Source organism: Hippoglossus stenolepis, chromosome 8, assembly GCF_022539355.2.
Source record: "Hippoglossus stenolepis isolate QCI-W04-F060 chromosome 8, HSTE1.2, whole genome shotgun sequence".
NCBI lineage: Eukaryota > Metazoa > Chordata > Actinopteri > Pleuronectiformes > Pleuronectidae > Hippoglossus > Hippoglossus stenolepis.
This window is the reverse complement of record NC_061490.1, coordinates 19,922,667-19,938,583: the sequence shown is the minus strand read 5'-3', so window position 1 is coordinate 19,938,583 and position 15,917 is coordinate 19,922,667. Positions and strand designations below refer to the sequence as shown.

The window sequence follows — 15,917 nt, the reverse complement described above, 5'->3', positions numbered from 1 at the left end:
CGTCCAGTTTTAAATTCATCTACATCTACATTTTTTGTTATTGGTCCAAGAAAATCTGCTTTCTCATTACAGCAAACCTGATTTAGTCTTGTCTCAGCCAAAGAAAATCTGGCACATTTTTATGACCATATTGAAACTAAATGAGTGGCAGCAGCTAAAACGTCTTTTATTGTCCAATAAAAGGGACAAAAACAAAGACATTTGGGACATGAATAAAAAGATGTGTTTAAGGAACCATCCATGTCAACTATTGTGAGTTCTTTATTTCTTTCTTTCTTTCAACGAATGTTAGATCATTTCATAAATCAATTCTATTTTAAATAAATTAGGGATAAGCATATTTTAAAGCCTCGAAAATCTCCAAATAAACAGGAATATTACTTTTAGATTAAAATTATATCACAAGTGCCAAACAAATCCTTCTCCCATCTGTAATTTCATCGTCCATATCTGCATCTCACCATAATATATAATTGTCCAATCAAATAAAAAAAAAAGAAATCATAACCAAGTCAAAACTATTTAGAAACTACACAAGAAAAAATTATAGTGATCTTTTTGTGCAGGTTTTTTTTTTATTTCTTGAACGCACCAATGTGAAGCACTTTCTCTTTGTGTCATTCTCTGATGTGTGATGTAATTATTTCTATGGGTCTTTAACTGGGCCAGTTGTCAGGTCCGGGTCCACAAGGGGTCGTTGTAGAAGTGGGGCAGGAATCGACAGGTCACCTCTGACATCAGTTGGAGGAGGTGGAGCTGCAGCCTCCACTCGCACAAACCAGTAAATCGTTCAGATCATTTCCAAGTTAATCTGCCTATGGCCTATACAGCCTATAACTGTTCTTTCATTTGTTAAACGTGCATATACAAATATTTAAAAAATACATATAAAACCTATTTGATATTCAGGCTTTGCTTTTTTTCCAGATTTAATGTTTTATGCTGCTATGTTTCAAAAATTCTGCATTATTATTAAATTAATTGGACTATTAAATAACATTTTTTATACTCTTGAATTAGACGGTTATAAGATCACTTTCCCGTGTCTTCGATCCATCCATCATCCCACAAGGACACGAGTCCACATTTTAACATGACGTGATCAATCACTATTGATCCGTGAATTCGTTTGACCAGCCAGGCTTGTTTTCATGCTGCCATATTGTTTTTCACTCTTCTCTTTTCTCTAAACCTGTTTCTCGTCATAGTGGAGCTCCAGTGGGCTTTTCTGTGTTTTTTTTCCTCCTTTACTTTTTTCAGCTCATCACCATGTTGGTTTGAGTCGGAGTTCAGCTGCTCTTCCCTTCTCTGGAAAGAAGAAGAAGAGTAAAAAACCCTTCCCCCTCCACGCTTCACGTGGATTACCATTACAAACCTTTCTCTGGCGTGTTAGGACAGCAGCTAACCAACACACTGACCACAAGGAGAAGAAGGCCCACACAACGAGAAGAAATAAGAAATAACATGCAGCATTTTTAAATAAAATCATTAATTGAATTCTAGTTTTTAAAAGAAATGGTTGAATTAGATGTTTTAAATCAGGCACTCTTAATCTAATACTTTACCGACCATGACCCCACTTTTACTCGGATTTACATTAGAACTACTGGATCATTCACAAGGTAAAAGTAAATCTTTAATCAGGTCACTGGTTGTTTGAGAAAAACCTGAGGAAAAGCAGGTTTATCGTGTTTTGTGCAGGAATAACCTCAGTGTCCAGTCCTGCAGGTAAAACACCTCACACCCCACACACACTACATCATATACAGACAAATGTTTTCATTTTATTTAAACAAAATTCATGATTTAAACGTGATTCTAAATATCTTTGAGGAGATTTCCTTGGATGTGATTGGTGACTTCTCACATTCGAGGCCCTTTCCATGATGCAATCCGATTCCCTTGGGGACTGTGTAATTGTGAATCACGTGGACGTGACCGAGGGGATTGAGTGTGGGGGGTTTGTTGGATTGGAAATGGTCATTTTAGTGACCAGCAGCTCTGACCACTGCAGGAGGAGAGAGTCAGTCCACAAAGAGGGACACGGCAGCGGTGCACACTGGGAGCAGACTGGCCCTGCAACATGGCAGAAGGTATGCTGGGAGCCTTCTTTTTGGGGAGGGGGGGAGGGAATGGTTGAAGTGGTTTCTGTGAGGGGCTGGGTTTCCTTGCATTGTCTTTAAGATCTTTTTTTTTGGAGGGGGGGATCTTCAGCAAAAAAAAAAAAAATCTGACCCCCCACCCCTCATTGTTTAGGGGGAATAGGTTGCCAGCCCTCTTTTGTTTACCCCCTCTCCCGCTTTCCCTCTCGCGGCGCAGCTTCTGCTCTCCACCGCATTTTGCATTAAAGTGGCATCTGTGAGGATTACCCAGCTCCGGGGTTCAATTTAAAAATTTTTTAAAAAAAGGATACTGTAGCTTGGGTGCTAATTCTGACTCAAGGCTGAGGTGAAGACATGGGCTCCGCTTCGAACCAGGAATTCCCAGGTGGAGTAACGAAATAAGCTGCTTTAAAACAGAAAAGAAAAAGTTAATTGAGCTGTTTTCTTTGATGCTACAGTGTTTTTCTTTCCTGTATTGTTCACACGCGTGATCTGCAATTCACGGTCGAGGCTTAAAATGCTCTTTAAGGAATCTGGCATCATGTAAAAATCAAGATGACTTATTTTCCCCAAACCTAAGAAGGAGATATTTGCTCTGTTGCTGCTTTTCAGGATCACTTTAATCGAAATAAACCCCAAAACGCAGCCTGTTCGATTCTTATTTGTGTCTTAATTCAATCGATCTGTATCGATTAGTGATACAGCAACGAAAAAAACACAGAAGAAACTTTTCCGGCCTTTTGAAACTTAAAAAAAGTTTACAGACCACATGCTTTTCACGCATCCTCTCCTTCACAGTTGAATCGGTGTAACTTTACGCTCACTTTCCCTCTGCAGGAGTTTGTAAGACCGAGGAAGATGAGGGACCGAGCACCGAGGAAGACTCACAGTCCTTCCACGGCGTCGGCGTGTGCAAGTGGTTCAACGTCCGCATGGGCTTCGGGTTCCTGTCCATGACCACCCGGGAGGGAGAGCCGCTGGAGGAGCCGGTCGATGTCTTCGTCCATCAGGTAGGATGAGCAGGATCTGCGTATCATGGGCTGGAAGTTGTTTCCCAGCATTAAACCCAGCTACAAACCAACACTGAGAAACATGTTGCTGCAGGTGAAATTAATTCCTTCCCAGCATGTGATCATCATCACCTGTTTCCAATGCAGCTGAATTTATTCCATTTTTTCCAACAAGCTGCAGTGACTCATTAACCTGAATGAGAATAAACACAAAACAATACAAATACTTATAAATGCACCCAGGAGTTTTGATATGCGTCCTTTAAAGTTAAGACAATAATCGATACCTGTATTTAACAGTTTTAGATTGGTGGTTTCGGATGCAACAGCGTGCACGGTGGGTGTTTTTCCCCTCAGGGGAGCAGCGTGCCTCCCTCGTGGGGTTTCGTGCAATGCAGTGAATTGCGGATTGTGCCCGTGAGAGCTCGCACACTTTCACAAGCGGACATCGATGCGTAAAAGATGCGTCCATGGATCAGATGGATCATAGCGCGTCCTGTGTGAGCTGCATGAAATCTGCTCCTTTAAACAAGAGGAGCCGTGTGATTGATCCTGTACTGAAGACGGGAACAGTCAATACTCACTCCAGAGTATGATGAGTGGATTTAGTCCTTTATCAATGTGGGTGTTGCACAAAAAGCTTCTAAAAATCAACCTAAATTCATAAATGAATTATTTGGGGCTTATAGATTCACTTTAGTGAAAAGTTCATAATATAACCCGTGTAAATCTAGCGTTTAAAAGGTTAGAATATGCATTTTCAACACAGCCACATTTCATAATCAATTCTTTATGTGGTATTTAGGCTTAATAAAAAAACAACTGCTTTACATATATTGATCTGCTTTTACTGAGGGGCTGTAAAAAGAAAAGGTCATGCTTTTGGATAAATAACCGGATATGTAGTTTAAGAGTCTGCAATCTTCTGATTAACAATATTTAAATCTTCACATTATTTGGGGTTATAGATTTGCCTTAATGCAGATTTTACAATATATATAAGGCAATTGAGCTTATTTTGAAAGTTAAAATATTCATCTTACACAACTTGATCTCATAATCAATGCTTTAGGTGGCATTTGGGCCTAAAACCAAACAATTGACTAACGTATATCTATATAAGACTGTCTGTTTTTATTGAGGGCTTTAAAAAAATGTAGCTGCAGATGTAAATTTAGAGTCTGCAAACTTCTTGAGTTTTTCTTCTCCTCACTTCTTCCAGATTTAACCAAAAACCTCCCACAGGGATGTGTGTAGAGCTGTGAGGGAGGTGGGGGTTCGCACCCCCTCCTCCTCATGTGAGTGAGCGCCTCCATTGCTGTCTGATAAGATAAAGGCTTTGCATGTGAATGAGAGGAGACTCCACTAGCTGCTCATTCACCTCAAGGTTCCTGTCATAAAGTGATTAAGGGCTCTTTGCTGTGTGTGGCTGCGTGTTATAAAAGCTTGAAAGAGCACGGGGGGGAATCTCAGGCTTTGACTTGAGGTGAATTTCCATGTCCACTCACCAGCATGTCACCGCCCTCCCAGACCAACGACTGTGGGGACATTTTACCTTTTTAAAGATTTAACTTTGGTTGCTAAATATCCACATAAAGGAGCTCTTTTAGACTTATGAGTTTAGTCTCATTGGTTTGCATGTTCCCGCACATCCCGTGTGTTTTCTTTAAGAGACTTAATTGCTCTGAGGAGCAGTTGTTACTAAACACCCTTGATTAGTCATTTTGCAAACTAAAATATTACTTCACCTGGGGTTGGAAACTTAGTTTGGTGGCAAGTAGAGATGAATCGTTTGGTGTCACTCGAGGTTTAATCACGTGCTTCTTAAAAAAGTGTGCGAAACCGTCTGTGACATGTAAACAAATTGATTACTGCTCCAGGAAAAGTTGCATCACCTCTTTGCTTAAGCAACAGCCTCACTGTGATAGTTCTCGTTTCATCCGCGAGGTAACCAATGACTTAACTTCCCTCTCTGTCACTGGAAACGTTAGACGCGCGTGTCAATGATGGATGTAAAGGGGTTATGGCAACGTAAGAGGCCTCAACCCTGAAATTAGTGGCCGCGTGTCAGGGAAAATTAACTCCCAAGGTCTGCCAGCCTTTGTGCAGGTGGACAATGGAGCCACGCATCCAAATGAAGCACCCCTCGGCCGTGACCGAGCCCCTCTTTGTGGAGGCAGCACCCCTGCTATTGTCCCTCGCTGCTCTGATGTCTTTCTTTGCGTCACTGTGCTTCCCCAACACTTTCTGGACAGAGGTTACAGTAGACCCCACTAATAACGTCTCAACATCATGTTGTACGCCCAAGATGAAAGGCCCCACTCTGATCCGTGTGTGTGTGTGTGTGTGTGTGTGTGTGTGTGTGTGTGTGTGTGTGTGTGTGTGTGTGTGTGTGTGTGTGTGTGTGTGTGTGTGTGTGTGTGTGTGTGTGTGTGTGTGTGTGTGTGTGTGTGTGTGTTAATAACCTAATGTGGGCATGTGGCTAGTGAGAGTCCGTTATGGGGGTGGGGAAGGTCACACATGGGAGAGGAAGTGGGTTAACGGTCATCAGGGTAGAGGGGCCTGATTGTAGTGGTGCTCTGTGGATGTCCATGCTGCCACTCTAACGTCACGGCTCACCAGTTGTGTTCCCTCACTGATCAGGAGAAGCAGAAACTATGAATCGGTTTTCAGATATGAGGCCTGACAGTGATCACATCATTCACTGGAGTTCCAGATAGCTTGTGTGTGACGCTTTCACCCCAACTGGAAGCACTCAGTTAGGTTTAGGCAAGAGTTGGTGGCTGGATAGAACAAGTTCAGGAGAAATGATCATCCACTCGCTCGTCCAGTGTAAATTTCCAAGACAATGACCAGCTCTATTCACACATGGGCTCTTACAAGGGAGCTGGCAAAGCAAAGTCTGGTCGAACTGGTTCGGAAATTTGCGTTCTCACGTACAGCTCCTCTGCTGGTGTGTGGAAAAGTTCAGGGCTGGAGTGCATGATTGAACGAAAGCAGCTTGAGTGAATGTTGCAGCACCAGAGAGTGATGGAGTATATGCATTTTATTTTCATTGCAGAAGTCGTTGTTAGGTTTTAACTCTCCAGAAGAAGCTGTGTTTGTAATGATTCCAAGATAAACGTTGAGTTCTGAAGAATCCTAATCATTTGATTAATCTGAATTTTAATCTTGGGAGATTTACGTCTTTTATATTTTTAAATCGCAAGCTGTCCTAAACGCTTCACCTGTTTGCCTTTGGTTTCAAACAGATCACAGACTTTTCTCACAACGAACCATTTGCTTTGAGAAGCTCCGTTTGATTCCTGGTGGTTTTAGCAGACCGTAAAGAAAAGGGATTCATTTCTATCAAAACAAACCTTCTACGGCTGTGATCATTTAATCTCCGCCCCACCAAGGGGATTTTAGAGAGGGATTTCCCATGTTCAGCTAGTTTATCCTCAAAACCACACCTCACCCTCATTTCCATCTACGCCCTTTCTTTTCTTTGGCAATCAGTAAAGATGCGTATATCTAGTGGGACCCTCTGAAAGGTAACTTCAGGTGAACGTTGAATAAATAAGCAGGAGGCTAGGTTATCGTTAACTCTCAACATGTTCCAACCAGCTCTTCCATTGTTGTTGCATTAGGTCTCCGTTGTTGTTCATCAAAACATGTTTCTTTAATTTCCAAAAAGAAGATGACGCTTATTCAAGCACACTCTTATCACAGGGGAGCATCAATCATTTGGGCTTTTCCCTCCACTTTTACCTTTAATGTCTCTTTGCCAAACAACTATCCAAGGAATGTCTCCCTGACCCCCTCCAACCTCCCAGAGAAGCCCTGCTGCCTTCTCACCCCACCCCCAACCCCCGCCGCTAACCCCTGCATCCTGCAGTTTAGGGTTAGTGGCGATGGTCAGTGTGTTAGTCGAGCTATGTGATGTGGGTGGGAAGAGGGATGGGGGTGGGGGAGGCCGTGTGGAATGCTGTTCCTCCGGAGGGGGGGATGGGTTGAAGGTTATCCTCATCAGCTTTACCTCTCAAACAGCCAAAAAAAAAGACAAAGCAGCATTAAGGCGATGGCGCAGGGCTGAGTGAGCTCAAGCTGGGAACAGCAAGCTTTGTAGTGTTTGTCTATTCATCACCTTAAATACCAGGCACCTGATAAGAGCTATCAGACAGTGAAGAATGGGTGAGGGTTTGTTCTCAAGGGTCAAAGTCTCCACTGGCTCAATGTGGAGGTGATTTCCTCACTGATAATATACTCCTCACTATATGGGGTAAATCTGCAGTATGAACAATATTAAAATATCCATTCACCCATTTGTGATTAGGCCTTTTTCTGTCTCACCTATCATGAAGTACTGGGTTTCACACTTTTCCCAAACGGTAACTTCGATGCTGAATCCTGGTCCTGTTTTCCCTTTCAGAGCAAGTTGCACATGGAAGGCTTCCGTAGCCTGAAGGAGGGCGAGGCCGTCGAGTTTGCCTTCAAGAAGTCATCCAAGGGCCTGGAGTCTCAGCGAGTCACGGGACCAGATGGTATCCACTGTGTGGGCAGCGAGCGGAGACCCAAAGGCAAGAAGCTCCAGAAACGACGTTCAAAGGGAGACAGGTAAGCGAGGATGAACTGGTAGAAAATAGGAAAAGGTTACTTCATTTTAGCTTCTTAAGGAAGAACGACAATTAGTGATGTGTGGCTTTGTGTTGAGACGGGGCCATTCCTGTTATCTTCAGAATGGAAATATTTAGATTTTATGTTCATTGCCAAGTTATGGAGGAGCTTGTGGAGACCATGTTTATATTTAGCCTAAGTGAACATCTTCATCGTAGTCTGCTTGAAAGTGTCAAAGCTTCAACAAGGCTTCATCAATCCCTCGTTCATGACCTCAACACCTATGGGAGAGTTTGTTAGAATGTGTTGGTTCTCTTCAACCCAAGGATCCAGACATGGGTCACACACAATGAGAGGATCTTTCAGACGAGGTTCACATACTTGAAGCTCCAAGTTGTGTTTAATTCAGAAGTGGTAGTAGAAGACCGAGGTGGATCAATTGGTTCCAAAAACAGGACTGGATCCATCGTCTGACAGTGGTTTGTGCTTTGCAAGGAAGAAGTGAACAAACAATGATTATATGCTAAATATGCAGCAAAGCTATTGCCACAACTTTGTTTCACCTTTTGAAATGCATCCCACAACTAAAAGAAGAAAGCCTGACATTGTCCACGTAATATCTTACAATCACACCAGTCGGACAATTTGAGTCATCTGACAAAAAGCTATAGGTTAAAAACCACAGTTTCTATTGTTTTAAACTTAAACCCTAAAAAACTGTGTCTGGTTTGACTCATTTGTTAAATTGAACTTGGTTTTGATTTCCCCCGTTTTGCAGGCAAGTTTAAAATTGTTAGAGTAGAAACCACCATGAATATAAACATTAAAGTGTGTTTTTAATTCAGACAAAACACCAAAAGGCATTTGTGAAAAATAAAGGAGATCTCTGAAATAATGTTAAAAACTCAAGGCTGCTTTTCATAAAATTGGTTAATTAAAACCTTCCCTCCAGGTTCCTGCTGGAATTTACACTCTTCTGTTTAATTCAAATGTTTTATTTTAATGTTGTGGCTGACCAGTGTATAAATGCATTAATCGTAAACTAGGCGAGGCTAGTATTATATATATTCTAAATAGCTACTGTTCGTTAAAAAACTTTTATTTCCAAATTCACCAAATTCGAAGATGCACTGTTTTCATTGGACAGAAACAAAACATGCACCTTTACATTATGGACCTTTTCTTAAAGCTCAACAGTCAACAAACAGCCATTGTTGTTCCCACTTTGGATCAGATATACAATGGTGTTTTAGTTTCTCCCCATTTTCCTTCCTCTTCCTCAACCCCCATCTCCAGCCCCAGCAAGGGTCACACCAGCAGGCTTGATGTGTGACCTGGATCAATAACTGTTTAAATCTGCTGGGCCCCAAGTGAATTCACACCCAACGACACTCTCTCTCTTCCTAAACCTCTTCTAGCAATGTGATTTGTAACTCCAAAACTAATGATTTATCTAAGTCCAGAAAAACATGAATCCATGCAACTTTGTTAGTTTGTTAATAAAAACATCGATATTTTAGGTCGTGGTTTTTAATTTGAAACACACATTTCCACGATTCTTAAAAATTAGGACATAACTTCCCGGGTCCAGGTGCTGTGAAAGTTGCAAAAGCGAAAAATCTGCAAATATATAGTATACTCTGCAAACATGTCTTCTAAAAAGGATTCGTGCAAAGGAAAAATGTTCCTCTGAGTGAAAGGGGGGAAAAAGAGCTAAGGGGGCCTTGATTTTTTTTGGGGGGTTCATTCTTTGAATATCAGTATGGCACGGGGTTAGAGGTGTATCAACTTCACCCCCCTGTCAGTTGTGATTAGAGCCAGAGAGTAGTCAGTGTGAGAACAGAGATCACTACTGCCTCAAAGAGTCCTGGGAGGCCTGCTGTGGTTCAATAACTCTCTCAAGACCACACTGATCCGTGGATAAGATGTCGTTCCCCCTCTAGCAATTTTTCATTATGCAACACAGGATGGTGTTTCGTGTATTTTATGTTGTTTGATTGGCTGATCGCGTTTATAGCCAATAGTTGGATATATTGGCGATAGGAGGGAAGATTATCATGTTTGATTCCAGTCCTTGGTTTTGAGCCCAGTGGAGTCAGTTATATGACTGAGGGAGGGGAAAGAAACCTCCTGTCCATTTAATTGATAACAGATGCAAGAGCCTGGGCGAGGGGGTGAAAGGTCACTGTTGTCATGGCAACAGTGTATGAGTAAATGCAAGAGGGCTGGGGGCTGGGATGGGATTGGGGGTTAGAGGACTGAGGAGTGTGTGTGTGTGTGTATGAGGAAGGGGGGGGTCAGGGTTCAGAGGTCATTACTGCAGCTTTTTTAGACAAAGGGGCCACTTCCCTTTACCTCCACTTGCCTCCTGATGGATGCTGATGTTTGGAGCTTCTGTGAACAGCACAGACCTTGACACCAACCCGTAGGCTGCAGCTACAGAGGTGCTCGACACCCTCCCCGTCCAAACTTCATCTGCTGAGGCAACGGTGGTAGGGACTGCGGGGGGGTATTCAGTCAGTGGCACACACTGACCATCCAACGCCCACCACCCATCTGTCTCCCGCCCCTGCACGCGTGGCCATTCTATAGAATATGTTCGAACAGAGGTGGCCAAGGCACCCCCGATGGCTCCCGCTGACCCCTCATGGCGTTGATTTCTAAAGTTCAATGCTGATGAAACGGATGTCTTGCACAATAGAGTCCAATGGGAAGCTTTTGGCAGTGACAAACTGACAAATGGGACAAGCTGTTCACGATATCTTGGATAATGTGCCATGGTAACCATACCAGGTGCATGGAACAACCAGAATGCTGCCACTTCATTCTTTTAAGTCTGTAGTTTGCTTAAATATTCAACCCTTTCAAAATCTCCTTCTTGCCCTCAAGGCTGCTAATAGGAAATTTAAATAACTTTTGCTTTAGATTTTTGACCATTTAATAAAATAATGACAGTTCGTGGAAGTTCAACCTGGTATGCTGCTCAAAGACTGATGTGGTGTGACCTGGAATGCCCTCACAAGATTTACAACCAATTGCAAACTCAAGTAATTCCTGTGTAAGGACGCCATCTAGTGGCAAAGAAGTGCAACCTAAAGTTGACTTCATTTAGATATCATAGCTTTGCTGAACATGATGATGAAGGACAAGTTAAGTTTGACACTAGAAGGCTCATTTTTCACATTAATCACCGAGGCAGTCAGTGACCACTCAGCTCTGATGAGATGTATTGGGTCTTTCAGCTCATTCATTCAGTTTTCTGACCAGTACACTTTTTTTTGGGTTCACTCTTAACTCAGTGTTGTTTTTGGTTGTAGCAGGAAACTGTCTTAAGTGTAAAAGACCCAAAAAACATCATCAGCAATTAACATGTTTAGCTGAAGAGCCAGATATCTCCCTCAGGTTTAAGAGGAGACCAAAGACAGACAACCTTTAATGGAGAGTTCTCCAAATTAATGCTAAAGTTTCTCTTAAAGTACTAGACGTGCAAGTTGAAACTGTTGGTTTCATATCAACACAAATGTTGATGAAATGACATAGTGGTGATTGAAGCTTATTTCCCCCAAGTGCTGAATATATAATTGCAGGTTTAGGCAAACGTGATATCTGACTAAATTCTATTTGCTCTTGTAGGTGCTACAACTGCGGAGGCCTGGACCACCATGCTAAAGAGTGCAAGCTGCCACCACAGCCCAAGAAGTGCCATTTCTGCCAGAGCATCGACCACATGGTTGCCAACTGCCCAATCAAAGCACAACAGTCCTCGCCGGGTTCTCAGGGAAAACCGTCCTCCTTGAAAGGAGACGAGGAGGAGCACAGCCACTCGGCACTGCCTCCCGAGACCTCCGATTAAAGGGCGGGAATCGGGCAACACTGACGCCGGGGAAGCACAGAGGCCAATCAAACTGCTTTGATGGAGGGACGGGGAATCACACGACCCCCTTTCCACCTGTCGAGGCTGCTTTTGGAACTACCTCAGGTTTAAAAAAATACTCATGGAAAATGTTGCTGAAGTTTTTTGTTTTGTTTTTTATTTCATTTGGTGTAACACTCAGGAATACTGCTGTATTATTGCACTCAGGACGCTTTCTAAATGTATGAATCACTGCTGTTTTTTGTTTTTCTTTAGGGCTTTGAGATTGTAGTGAGTAATGCCATATAACAGACTATCTTACTGAGTTTTTGTAGAACCTTCATTGTTTTATGTGATATTGTGCCTCTCCTGTGGGCATTATACCTCCTTGTTTTTTGCGTAATACTCCGTGTGTTAACAATGGAGCTACACTTTTGCTGCCTTACCCTTTAGTCTAATTCCTGACTGTTACACCTCACTATCCGACAAGGCAGAGACGTGACAGATGGTACCTCTGTAATGAATGTTAGCTTGCATATCGCATGGGAAACGGGGAGGGTTTGTGAAAACACATGGGATGGGTTTTAGGGTATAGCTACAGGCAATGTTTTGGCATCTGCCAGTATTGCAGTTGACCATCCAGTTTTGCTGGGGCCAAATGAATGTCGGACCAGAAGTGGTTTTCAGCTCCTGGTCACTTTTGTTTTGTCATTTCATTTTTTTAACCCAGCGGTCTGCTGGCTGTCTAAAAGGTGCACTGTCTACCTCATTGGTGCATGTTTGGTCCTGCTACTAAAAGTGTCATCCTAACCACTGATGGCAAACCAAATATTCTCAGTACACGGCGTTTGGATGTTTGAGATGTGAATTGGAATTAAATCAAATCCTTTTGCACTACAGTATTTACACAGGATTTTGTGATTGGTTGTATTATATCTCATTTTAGAGTGATTTAGAACTTCCTGAAAATCTTGCTCTTGCTGACATCTAGTGGTTGAACATCTCAGCTTTCAGACATGTTCTGAACTCAGGATATTCTCTGCACATGTCTGAGACAAAAAGAAAGTCCAGACCCAATTGTAGAGAACTATATCACGTAGCTCAGCTGCTCAGTTGTCAAACACGGACATCCAGCTCTGACGTTGTAAAGCTGTGCAGATATGGGTGTTTTTCGACAATCCAACAGGCCCTTTGGACGGAGTGTACTGGCCACTTAAGTGTGGTTTGGTGTTCTCTGTTGTCCTAGGGAGCGTGATGTTGTGTGGTGCTATAGCTCCATGCTACATCGTAGGAAAACATGTTGTCAACACTATTTTGTTGAGAAAGCAAGATTATTAGAGTGGGTGCAGTTGAAGTTCCAACCAGAGAAGGCAAATGCTGCTTTTCAATCTGGTGTTAAATGGCTCTTCAACCTTTCAGGGAGCTGGAAGCATTACGATGATGAACTTTCCACAAATAGTATATTCTCATTTAATGGCTGCTGTGTTAAGGGCTGCTGATTTATTACCGCAACTTGGACTTGATAGACTTCCAACTATGATACTAAAATCTATACATGTACAACATAACTTCTAATAAGATACTTGACCTGGACTGAGTTAGTGAGATGTCCAACTAGCTCTCCTCTTGATACTTGAATAAAATGAGGCAGAATCAGACATGACGTTGCCAGTGGGATGGCTGGTGTTTTTGTTTATATCCAGTGTGATCCATTTTTAGGTAGTTATTTAAGACATTACCTCCCTATGACCCTTAGTAGGGTGATAGTTCAGGAACACCGAGCCTGCGCGGAGGAGCATGTAGAGATAGCTAGCTAATCAGCATTTTACTCCAATTTTACAGGAGAAGCTGAAGAGACTTTTACACCCAATTAATATATATGTAAAATTATTCTAAAGCTTTTTTTAAGAAAAAAAAAACATACTTATTTATTTTCATCCATGAGTGCTGCAGCTTCTCCTCCTCCTGTCGAAGCCTCTCAGCAATGAATGTTAGACATCAGAAAACTGCCAAATGTCATTCAAAGCTTCAAATATCTTTTTAACATCACGGTACTCGTATTATTTTGTACATGTGTGCTTAATAAATCATTGTCCTTAATAATCCAATGCAGTGTGAACACAGTGAAACGGTAATATTGCAATACAAGAGAGTAACAATATGCAGCACACACTGTACAGGTACATAGTATTATGAGGGCTGACTTAAACTAAGTTTCTTTTATTTCCTTTGCCTTGTATGATTTATTTTTTTCAATTTTTGTGAGTCTTTCAGAAGAGAGGCGCGTTGTTACTCCTATCTATGCCAAAGCCAATGCAATGTTACTCTGCACTAATCATGTGTAAGATGCATTCATTTCTTTTTTTATATATTCAGTTTAAAGTCTTTTGAATATATATTTCTTTTTACTTTATTATTTAGATTTTTTTTATATACCTCACACAGTCCGTTGCTGGTTGGGAAAAATATAACCTCCGCTCTTTGTCTCATCTCAGGAAATGCCGATCTGAAAACTCAGGGAATGCTTCAGATTGCTTAGAAAGAGTCGGTGTGTTTATTCAAGACAGAATCACGATTAATTGCTCATGATGTGAAACACAGGTCAAAGGAGCCACAGAAAATGGGCTTGGAGTCTGCGTTTCAATGTCATGGTGCAACAGCTTCTCTTTTTATCCACAAAAAGTTAACAAACAAAATGAAAACAGTTCAGATTGAGATCTACAAACTATTTAGACTCACCTTTCCATGCACACGACGTGATGATCTTTATATTTTCTCCTATTTGACATGATATGATATATGATATGAAGAATGTTCCACTATTAGTATTTTTTCCTCTATAATCGTCGTAGATGGGGATGTAGTAGAATATTGTTAAAGGGATTGGGGCTAGTAGTATATAATCCGGGTTTGTCTCATCTCAACACACGGCCGATACTTGGTGTTTCAGACTATCAGTGCTTTCGACAAAAAGAATGTGTCATGGACGAATTAACACTCAGATCTTGTTTCATACTCCGCTTCTAGTTGGTGTTTATATATGTTTTCCAATTTTTAGAAGGTTGCATAAGGAAACATGGTTTTGATAATTCTACTCAGGATATAAAAGGACAGAAAGATTGTTAAATCAAGTGGTCTTATTGGTTGGAATACTCCAATTTTTCTGCATTTTAACATTGAACCTTCTTTTCTCTGCATTATGGGTAAACACAGATGACTTCCTTTATCCGTTTTTGATTTTAATTTTTCCTTTTTAAAATCTACTCAATACCTCATTCATCAAACTCTTAATCTGTGATCCCGAAACTCACTATTTAGATAAAGATCGAATGAAAGTGTTGTATTGTAATGTTTGCAATATTCTGCCGTACGTAGATGTTTTCAATGTATCATTTGAAAACGAAAGTCCACGAAAGACGTTCTGATTGCAACAAGCCTGTTTGACCCCTCATTGGTGTGTTATTGTGATTTGATTGTCGGGTGTTAGATGGGTTAGATATACCTTTTTAAAAAAAACAACCTGTAAGACTGCTCAGGGTATCGTTTGCAGTACATCATGCTTTTCGTAGTACATCTTGTTTGTGACCATCAGCCATTTAATTTGTGGTGTTGTCTTTTATCAGGTAAATGGCTTGAGCTACTTCCAAAAAAACCTGCATTTATTACTGATGAATGTATCAATGTTTACTGCCATAAACCTACAATTACCTTGACCTCAGGCAAGTTAATGGCTAGTTTTTCAATGATGAGCAGCATGTAGGCTTTTCAAAGTATTAACTGTGATTATGTTTCTATGTGTAAAGATCTGCTCCATTTCCTAATAAATGTCAATATCCATGTGTGTGTGTCATGTTTTCCTTTTTGTTTACAACCCACTGACTATTACATCTCACCATTGAAGAAATACTTGGGGACCTTTAACTTACAATAATACAAAAACAAATAAATACTCCACCAAGTAAGAGACTTGCATTCAAAAGGTTTTCTGAAGTACAAGCACAGAAGTATTATAAGCAAAATGTATTTTACATTACATGTGCAGGACTTCAGTATCTGTACACACAATCACTCTGTTGATGCATGGAAATGGTCATTTAGTGTTAGTTGCACCTACAAAGGAAAGAAATATACATTTTACAGCTTAAATACACAGTGGGATTTAACATGCACAAAGATACGACATAAAAATATACATCTAAGTAAGCTGTATGTAAAAATAAATACATTACTGTAAATAGATGAGTAAATGTGAATTCACACCCACTTTACGTATATAAAGCAACTCTCCCAGCACTCTTAAGACTATTTATACTTTTGCTTGGAATTGAAAAAAGAATTTGCCTTTATTAAGAAAAT

General features: G+C 41.1%; 1 protein-coding gene and 1 long non-coding RNA gene across 4 annotated transcripts; one reads left to right on the top strand and one right to left on the bottom strand.

Moving 5' to 3' along the window:
- Positions 1-1,291: 1,291 nt before the first annotated feature.
- Positions 1,292-15,400, top strand: lin28aa (lin-28 homolog Aa). Of its 2 annotated transcripts, XM_035164344.2 has the most exons (5): positions 1,292-1,728; positions 2,015-2,093; positions 2,940-3,112; positions 7,524-7,708; positions 11,342-15,400. In XM_035164344.2, the coding sequence occupies exons 2-5, from the start codon at positions 2,084-2,086 to the stop codon at positions 11,559-11,561; spliced, it is 588 nt and encodes a 195-aa protein (XP_035020235.1). In that variant the 5' UTR covers positions 1,292-1,728; positions 2,015-2,083; the 3' UTR covers positions 11,562-15,400. The 2 variants fall into 2 exon arrangements, with proteins under 2 accessions (XP_035020235.1, XP_035020234.1); XM_035164343.2 differs by lacking the exons at positions 1,292-1,728; positions 2,015-2,093 and adding an exon at positions 2,312-2,487.
- On the bottom strand, positions 1,592-3,625 carry LOC118114103. Of its 2 annotated transcripts, none has more exons than XR_004697421.2 (3): positions 3,400-3,625; positions 2,869-3,305; positions 1,592-2,508 (listed from the first exon to the last, which is right to left on the bottom strand). It is a non-coding gene; the product is annotated as an uncharacterized LOC118114103 (long non-coding RNA). The 2 variants fall into 2 exon arrangements; XR_007032863.1 differs by having other exon boundaries at positions 2,991-3,305.
- Positions 15,401-15,917: the final 517 nt, after the last annotated feature.

What these genes read in the sequence shown, in the direction of transcription:
- lin28aa (XM_035164343.2), top strand. Translation starts at nt 2,457, where the DNA reads ATGGGCTCCGCTTCGAACCAGGAATTCCCAG. An exon ending in TTCGAACCAGGAATTCCCAG is followed by an intron (nt 2,488 to 2,939) that starts GTGGAGTAACGA and finishes TTCCCTCTGCAG; the next exon opens with GAGTTTGTAAGACCGAGGAA. An exon ending in CGACGTTCAAAGGGAGACAG is followed by an intron (nt 7,709 to 11,341) that starts GTAAGCGAGGAT and finishes TTGCTCTTGTAG; the next exon opens with GTGCTACAACTGCGGAGGCC.